Below are 9083 nucleotides of genomic sequence, written 5' to 3'. Positions count from 1 at the left end.
GGATTGTTTTTTTGTTCTTTCTTTTGTTTGCTTGAGGACAAGCAATCAGTCAAGTTTGGGGGTGTGATAAGCGTACAAAATGTACGTTTATTTATAACATTTTCAGATTGATTTGGTTGTTTTTCTCAAGAGAAAGTTTCTATTTAATCTGTTTGGTGAACTTGTGCAGTGTGTCGTAATAATTCTGATTTGTTCGAGAATTTAGTTAAATGTTTGTTTTAGTAGCCGAAAATTGGCTAATCTTTGGAAATATGGAACAGGCGATATATCGCCTGTCTTGGGCGATATATCGCCACTTGTGGAATTCCAAAATTCGGTTTAAACAGAACGACATCAGAAACTCGCGTTTTTATCGAGAAAATTCACCAGGCGATATATCGCAATGTATTAGGCGATATATCGGCACGATGGCATTTTTGGAAAGTATTATGGAAATTCGTAGGTTTTTGGATTTTTGTAAAAAGAATAAAAAGAAGATCGAGAGGGACAGAGAGGAGGAGCATTCTGACGGCAAAGGGAAAGAAACAGAGAAGAATCCACGTTTATTTCGTTTGTGTTTATTTTTATGTTTTTGAATTTTAGATTGGATAATGAAGTTTAATATTATGAACTAAATTCGTATTTAGAGTATTTTAATGTAGTCACTGGATATTCTATTCGTCTTTAATGTAATTTCTATGAATCTTTGAATTTATGGTTATCTATTGTTCTTATGTTTAATGCTTGTAATTGATTGGCCATCTGTTGCATGATTATTGGTTTTAATTCAATATCTGAAAAGTGAGAATTAGAATAGCTTTAGACAATAGACATAGATTTCAATTTAGAACGAAAGTATCAAATTGGTTTGTGTAGCAATTAGGTTTTTGTTCTTAATGCGGTTTATGTGTAGAATTTATCACAGACATGTAGAAAATTCGCAGGTAAACTGAATATTTTATATCTTGAGAGAGAATAGAATTGTCATTAGTAAACTTGCTATAACCATAGATCACAGAAACATATTAGTTGTATTATTGATTGAATAGAATTGAAGGTTGATGAAATTAGAATACTCTAATCTTTCGCTTATATTAAATTTCGTTAATTAAATTGTGCTTTCTTAGTTTATTGTTCATTGTTAATTGTCATTAAAATTTCATTAGTCAAATAGAAATAAAAGTTTGCTATTGGTAATTATTAGATCAATTCCCTGACGGAACGATAATATATTTCCACTACTATTACTTGTTTATTCGATTGCGTATACTTGCGCAGTAGTAAAAATTCGCAACAAGCATCCTGCAAATTTTTAGAAAATTTCGAATAACTTACAGTGCTGAAAACTAAGTTCAAACATGCTATTTTCCACGTGCATAAAAAAGTAGTCACGCGTGCAACAACCTGATTTTATACTAGTTTTTGGCACTGTAAATTATTCGGAATTTCCCGAAAATTTGCATGATGCTCTAAATAACTACAATATACATGATCATAAAAAAAAAGCGCACCGAAAACTATTCACGGGTTGAGAACACAAAAGAGTCCTACCGGTTCTTTTTGAAGTCTCTGCCATATAATTATCCATTATTATTATTATCATTATTAAAAATAAATAAATAAATAAAGAACGTTGAGGTAAAAAAGATGGCATGCAGTAAGCCAGTGTTGAAGTAGTAAAGGCGAAGGTCTCTCAAATCGTAGTCATTGATATATAATATATAAAAAAGCTGTCATATGTCAACTAAGACTTTCAAACCCAACGAAATATACATTATATATCTAAAAAAAAAAACAAAGCTGTAGTTATGCTGGAGTTCTGTACGCCTGCATAACATAAATTCCCTGTTATGCCGAATCTTTGTACATTGTATTAATAATTTACATATCATTACATCTTCAATTGTCCAAACAGTAACAAACAAAGAGGAGTAAACATGTATATACAAGCCTAATAAACTACGTGGATCATTCTACGCATCTCTTTTACCAATTGGCCTTGCCTCTGTCACTGGCGCGGGCAGCCGCACCACCCTCGTCGGCCTCCCGCAGCCGCACCTCCCTCATCGGCCTCTGTGCAGAACGCGAAGAAGATGGTCCTCGCGTCTCCATCGGCTCCTTCTCAACTCATCAACCGGCCATCTCCACCACCAGCTGCCATGGCAAGAACACGATCTCAGAGGTCTACCTCTGAAACCGACGACACTTCTATCGCTCATGGCGTCCCAGCCGCTCCACTTCTGGTTGGTGAGAAGCAACATGTTGGGATAGGAAGAAGTGAAGAAGAAATTGAATCTAATATTAATCATAATCATGATTGCCAGAAAACGAATTCATCTTTCGTCAAAACCTGTTTCAATTGTTTAAATGCTTTATCAGGTTCTATTCTTTCTTAATAATTATCACAAGTGAAATTCAAACTTTTCATACGTGACACTCGATGTGAGTATACATATATATATATATATATATATTATAAAACAAGTAAATATCATGACCATACTCGAATAGAATGAATCAGAAAATCTAGAAAGATCTAATATAATAATGTCAAAATGATTAAAAGATATGGACATAAAATGTTTATATTGATTGGTCTTAACGTAATTGGTGTTGTCGACTACAGGAGCTGGATTAGTTTCAATCCCATACGCACTAGCCTCGGGAGGATGGCTAAGCTTGATACTTCTCTTTGTTATAGCTAGTGCGGCATTTTACTCGGGCATACTTATAAAGAGGAGTTTGGAGCGAGATTCCATAAACATTACAACTTATTCTGATATAGGCTATCGTGCTTTTGGGAACAAGGGAAGAACAATGGCTGCCATTCTCATGTACTCAGAACAGTACTTAGTGGCAACTGGTTTTCTAATCCTTGGTGGTGATAACCTAAATAACCTATTTCCTCGTGTTAAACTTGACATTCTCGATGGCCAACAATGTTTCATTCTGATCGTTGCTCTAGCTATATTACCCTCGGTTTTGTTTGATGACTTGAGCCTTCTTTCTTATGTCTCGGCAAGTGGGGTTATAGCCTCTTTGGTCATCTTTTTGTCCATTGTTTGGGCTGCTGCCTTTGATGGCATTGGGTTTCATCTCCAAAATACATCTATTCTTAATTTGCAGGGACTTCCTACTGCTGTTAGCTTGTATGCCTTCTGTTATTCTGCCCATCCAGTCTTCCCCGGCCTCTACACCAACATCAAAAACAAAAATCAGTTTTCTAATGTAAGTCATATAGTTTCTAACACTTGTAATTAAAAGAGTAGGTCCCCTTTTAAGGACCTGTATTGTATATATATATATATATGGTCTAAATATGTTTTCAACGTGTACATAAGTGATAAATCTTTTTTTTTTATTGGAGTATATATTAATAGTAAATATGTCACATTTTTTTTTTAGAAATTTAGAATAATTTATTGTATGTGTATGTTTTGTTTTTTATACACACTAGAAACACATTGTTTGAAAAGTTTTAATATACAGTAAAGTTTTGATATACTGTTGTATTATTCTAATGTATATTTGTGATACAGGTACTGGGTTTGTGCTTCTTTCTATGCACATTTACATATGCTGCAGTGGCAGTACTAGGATACCTGATGTACGGGACAGATATCCGATCAGAGATCACATTGAACCTGCCAACAAAGAATGTGAGCTCAAAAGTGGCCACATACACCACCTTGATCACTCCCATAGCCAAATATGCCATAAATGTGACACCCATTGTGGATGAAGTCAAACGTTGCTTACCAAATCATCTCAGCCCCAAATTCTCTGGTATGATAATAGGTACCACCATCTTAATAACTAATGTTGTGGTAGCTCTCACGGTACCCTTCTTTGCATTACTAATGTCACTGGTCGGTGCCTTGGTCAGTGTCACAACCGCAATTACATTCCCATGTTTATGCTACTTCAAAATATCTGGTAATTACCGAAGATTTGGATATGAAACTGTAGTTTTATTGAGTATAATGATGATGGGTATTGCAGTTGCTATATGTGGAACTTACACCTCTCTGCTAGACATAATAAGGAAGCTTCAATCATAACATACCAGTGTATTTTTTCTTTTTCTTTTTGCTTCGAGTCTTTTATTTTGTTCTGCATTCTATCCTATCTAATGTGTTGTACTAAGAAAAAGTAAGAGAATTAAACATGGGTTTACTTTAGTCTGCGGTTGTGTGGCTTCTTCGGCCCAAGAGATATGACTCCACTTTTTGGGCTTCCACACCGTTGGGCCTCGTGTATCGTCTTTGAGTACTTCTTCATCTTTCAGACTATCGAGAAAGTGTGCTAAATGTCAAATTTGTAGTGTCGAAAAATTTAAATTGCGCTAATTCTTTTTGTGTCATGTTCTGTTCTATTATTGTTGTCGTAAAATAAATTATTTGTATTTAAATATTATGTTTACTTTTTAAGGTGCTTTCGTCTCATTAGTTGTTATTACTTTGTTATCCAATAAACCATTTACTTGTTCCTCATATAGCAATACTGAAAATTTTGATCTCATGGTGCTATGATTCGTATGTCAAGTAGTATATTTAATTTACAAATATTAAATTCTGAAGATAGATGATAGAAATAAAGTTATGATTTTTTTCAGTATATTGTTGACCCTCGTTTTGGCCAACTGACACAGAGTCAAATATTTGAGAGAAAGTAACGTGATAATTAAGATCTAATAGAAAAAAGAAGACACCAAAGATTTATAGTGGTTCGGCCCCAAAGGTTAGTAATGACCTACGTCTACTTGATGCTATTATTAATATTGAGCTTCAAATGTGTGATCAAAGAACTAGGGTTCTTGAGTTTCACAGACCTTGGAAGAAAAAACAATACAAACGACGAATAATAGCAATACCGTTCTCTTTTTCTTAGATCAAAAAAGATGATTCAAAAAGAAGATCCCCCTTGAGCTATTTCGTGTATATTTATAGGCTCAAGGAGGGTTACATGGGCCAATCAAGCCATATCTTTCCTTAATAAACGGATATTCAGGTTATAATGAAGAGATATTCTCAGCAACCATTCCAACTGTACAAATCTATACATAAATAAACGGAGTACACGACTAGGCTGGTCGTATGTAAAGCTTGAGTCTCACGTACGGAAGTGTCTCTGGTCGATAGTCGAGCAGCATCTCTGCCACGTGTCAGCCACGTGTTGAAAATTCTTCCCACGTCATCCACAGCTGTTTTTTGGATAAACATATATATTCTAATTACATAATCAAATTCAATTTGGTTAAGCATGATATCGAGCATACTCTAAAATTTAGCACCAATATAAAATATAATATTGATATACGTATTGGTGATACACTTACCATGTAAGAAACTATATATCTATTAATAAAAAAATTTAAAAATAAATAAAAATTGGAACTCTAGTCCACTCAATAATACTATATTAAGTGATTAGGGTTTTTTCTCTCTAAGAGCCCCAGCTTCATTGCCCATTTTTCAGCCTCCTCGGTTGGATTTCGTCGGCCTGCCTCTGGCCTTAGCAAACTCTAGCCGGAAGGGCTTCTATTCTTCCGTCAATGATCATTTCTCGTGCGGCATGTGTTATGTGCAAATGGTGGTCTAGCGGTAGGTGCTCTTCTACCTATGGTTCCCTTCACCTGGTGATCTTTCTTTGTCTTTGGTGGGTCTCCCCCCGTGGGTAATCTCCTTCAACGCTGGGTGCGATATAGATCTGGTTCTATTTGGCGCACATCAGATGGGGTTGCTTGCTTATGGCGGATGGGCTATACTTTTTCTCAATGGAGAGGTGTGGCTGGTGGCTTTCGGCTTATGGTGGTGAAGGCTCGGGGTTGTAGTTTTATTATTTGAATTATTGGTGTGTGATTAGTAGTCACAAATGCACTTCTTTTGAACTTCAATGTTAAATTAAGTTGAATTAATATTTTATTATAACTTAATTTATTGTTATTTGACAAGGATTTAATTTGTGTTTTTGGTGTTGGGAAATTCAGAAAAAATAAATGCAAGTAAAGTTGAGAAAGAATGAGAATTATATAGAGAAGTTTACATAAATATGGGAAAAATATATATAGTTTCTAAATTTATGGGAAAAAAAATAATTGTACAAAATATGGTAAGTTTTGGAAAAAAGGTTTAAAATATGGTAAATAAATTACCATAAACTTAATTCTCTTATTTTCTCTTCTCTCCTCACGATCTCTCTCTCTTCTCATTTCTTTCTTTCTCTTCCCCAATTCAATGGTCATCTCAGATTTCTTCAGGCGATCCTACCTCCGCTGCTGCCTCCGACGACGACGACGAACTGATTTTCTTCTTCTTCTTCTTTTTCTTTCTTTCTTTCTTCTTTTTCTTCGTCTTCTTTCTTTCTTCTTCTTCTTCTTCTTATTTGGTCATTCTTATTCTTCTTTTTCTTTCTTCAAATCTAGTTTTCTTCTTTTTCACATCTGATTTTGAACTTCATATTTGATTTTTCTGGGTTTTTTTTTTTCTAAATCTGTTTAAGTAACCAAGTACTTGACTTCATATTTGATTTTTCTGGGTTTTTTTTTCTAAATCTGTTTAAGTAACCAGGTATTTGACTTCATATTTGATTTGATTTAAGAAATGTACTTAAGAAAAGTTGACTGCTATTATTTAGTGTAGACTAAGGTAGTATAAGAAGCTAGATAGTTGAATATTTTAGGGTACTTTTAACATATGAAAGCTTAGGTTAGCTGATTAGTTTTTTTGGTTGAAAAAGGAAAAAGTTGTCAAAAGGTTATTCTCTGTGATGTTTAGATCAATAGGTTTAGCAGCCAAACATTCATCAAATAAGGTTCTAACATAAATATTTATGTGTTTATTAATTATTTAAAGAAATAGAACTAGAATGTTTGCTCAAAAAATGTATCGATAGGTTTACAAAATTTATTCAGAATACAAGTACAAGAAATAAAAAAACAAGCAAACAAAACTTTTGATTTTTCTGGGTTTTTTTTTTCCAAATCTGTTTAAGTAACCAGGTACCATGACGCCTGAATCATTTTATTCATATCAGATTTTTTTTAGCCATAGGTGTAACCAGTTACTGTAGCGATTAATTTAGATTTTTTGTTTAGATTTGATTTTGTTTTCACACCTGACTAAGTAACCAGGTACCATAGCAATTGGTTATTTTTTTTAGATTTGATTTTTTTTTCAAACCTCGCTGTAACCAGTTACGATTATCAATTTAGATTTTTTAGTGATGTGGCAATAACCGGTTACTACTACCAATTTTAACTGTCATGGCAAGTACTCGAGTGAATTGTAACTGGTTACTGACAGATTTAGAAGAAAAAAAAAACAGATTAGAATACATCCAGTAAAGAAGAAGAAGAAGAAAGTAACCGGTTACCCCTATTAAAATAACTGATTGATAACTAGTTACTGAGCCAAACCTAAAAAATGATAACAACATCCAGTAAAGATTGAATTGGGCATACAGAATAGGTGACATCAGGCTTCTCCGACTGGCTGAGAAGGGAGATACTGGAGTCGGCCTCAGGAGGAAGAACATCAACAAGGGCATTCGAATGGTGATGCAAAGCAACAAATGCAGAGGGCTTGAGAAGCTCCCGATTGATGGTGCTAAGAATCCTAACGTAGTAATTGGAGCCGGTGGTTGAGCCCACTATCCCATTATTCTGATCAACCATTTCCATGAACTGGCCAATGACGAGGGGAACCGACTGAATCGTCTTGACCTCTTCTTGGGCCCGAAGAAGCTCTCGCTTGAGATTCTTCTGCTCGTGCTTGATGTACTCCTCCTGGATGTCGATGAACTCGAGCTGCCGTTGCAGTGACTTGAGGCGACTGTAGAGATCGTCCTCGTCGGAGGACTGGTGCTATTCGGAAAGACATGGGTCAGATCTCGTCGACGGGAAAGAAGCCGGTGGCTCCAAAGGTTTCGGGTCCATGATCAGAGCAGAGGCCACCATAGCCTCTGGCTAGTGACCAAAATAATAAAAATAATAAAAAAGACAGAAATTCCCTTACAAAAATGCCCATATAAAATAAATAAACTTATACAAAAAAATATGAGATACAGAATAAATATTTTGATAAATATGGGAAAACAAAACCCATAAAATAAAATAAAACAACAAAAAAAGCCATAAAAAATGCACACACAAAAAAAAGCCATATATATCAAATTTTATTGAATTTTCCCATATTTCATGTAAATTCCTCAGGCAAAATGGCACAAGACAAGCCCAAGCTGCCTCTCTAATTCTCTCCTCCTCAGCCCGGCCCACGCAATCCCAGCAAGCCCGTCCAGGCCCGCCTGCCTTCTCCCCCCCACCTGGGCCCGCATGCAGCCCAGCAGCTGCCTTCCCACGCCTGGGCTGGGCTCCCTTTTCTTCATCACTCGGCCCAGTGCCAACATCAAGCCCAAGGCCTCCTTCCCTTCAGCTCCTCCACACGCACCAGCCCAGCCCAACCCAACCCAACATGCCATTTTTTGTCGCAAGTATTTAATTGTAACTAAACACATTATTTAACAGTTATTTTTTTATAAATATAAATAAAAAATATAATTGTACAGAGTTTTATTTTTGAGTGTGCATAGTAAATATGGCATTAAAAGCTGCATAGCCTTTTGTTTTTAGTGTACTTTGTTGAAAAAAAAACTAATTCATTAATTATTAGAATTTTATAACAAATTTATGATGTCACTCAAAATTATTGGAGCTTTACTTCTTCACAGACATATAAAATGGCATCAAAAGCATTAACATCTTTTTATTGTAATTTTTTATTAGCTTATTACTTTATAATAAGCATCAAATTTCTACGTTTAAAACGTATATTATGATTTGCTAATAAAAATAAAATAATTTCAATTTCAATTTAAAATTCAAATATTTATATATATAAAAAAATATATATTACATAGATTTATAATTTAAGTATAAGATATTTTGACGTTAATTAAAACTTTAGTATTCAAGTTGAGTATAATTAAGAAAAAATTTATTTTTATTCTATTTGATTAATACGATGTTTTATAAAAAAAAATTTAAAAATAAAAAGAAATTCTATTTTATGTTTAGTTTAAATTCAAAAATATAATAGGATATATAT

At 34.4% G+C, this 9083-nt stretch overlaps 2 protein-coding genes across 2 annotated transcripts; one reads left to right on the top strand and one right to left on the bottom strand.

The window, feature by feature from the left end:
• The first annotated feature begins 2072 nt into the window (after window positions 1–2072).
• On the top strand, window positions 2073–4216 carry LOC133833185 (amino acid transporter AVT1J-like). Its single transcript, XM_062263435.1, has 3 exons — window positions 2073–2358; window positions 2606–3207; window positions 3519–4216. Exons 1-3 carry the CDS (start codon window positions 2073–2075, stop codon window positions 4038–4040), a joined length of 1410 nt encoding a protein of 469 aa, XP_062119419.1. The 3' UTR covers window positions 4041–4216.
• A 3180-nt stretch (window positions 4217–7396) lies between these two features.
• On the bottom strand, window positions 7397–8457 carry LOC133833184 (26S proteasome regulatory subunit 6B homolog). Its single transcript, XM_062263434.1, has 2 exons — window positions 8302–8457; window positions 7397–7843 (listed from the first exon to the last, which is right to left on the bottom strand). The coding sequence occupies exons 1-2, from the start codon at window positions 8455–8457 to the stop codon at window positions 7397–7399; spliced, it is 603 nt and encodes a 200-aa protein (XP_062119418.1).
• Window positions 8458–9083: the final 626 nt, after the last annotated feature.

Source organism: Humulus lupulus, chromosome 4, assembly GCF_963169125.1.
Source record: "Humulus lupulus chromosome 4, drHumLupu1.1, whole genome shotgun sequence".
Taxonomy (NCBI): Eukaryota; Viridiplantae; Streptophyta; class Magnoliopsida; order Rosales; family Cannabaceae; genus Humulus; species Humulus lupulus.
Note: the sequence above shows the minus strand (reverse complement) of the source record. Positions and strands in the feature narration are given on the sequence as shown.

Excerpts from the sequence above, each read along its gene's own strand:
- LOC133833184 (XM_062263434.1), bottom strand. The coding sequence starts at position 8,457 with ATGGCATGTTGGGTTGGGTTGGGCTGGGCTGGTGCGTGTGGAGGAGCT. Across the intron at positions 7,844-8,301 it reads TGGGCTGCATGCGGGCCCAG|CACCAGTCCTCCGACGAGGA; the intron begins GTGGGGGGGAGA and ends CTTTCCGAATAG.
- LOC133833185 (XM_062263435.1), top strand. The coding sequence starts at position 2,073 with ATGGTCCTCGCGTCTCCATCGGCTCCTTCTCAACTCATCAACCGGCCA. Across the intron at positions 2,359-2,605 it reads TTGTTTAAATGCTTTATCAG|GAGCTGGATTAGTTTCAATC; the intron begins GTTCTATTCTTT and ends TGTCGACTACAG. Across the intron at positions 3,208-3,518 it reads ACAAAAATCAGTTTTCTAAT|GTACTGGGTTTGTGCTTCTT; the intron begins GTAAGTCATATA and ends TTTGTGATACAG.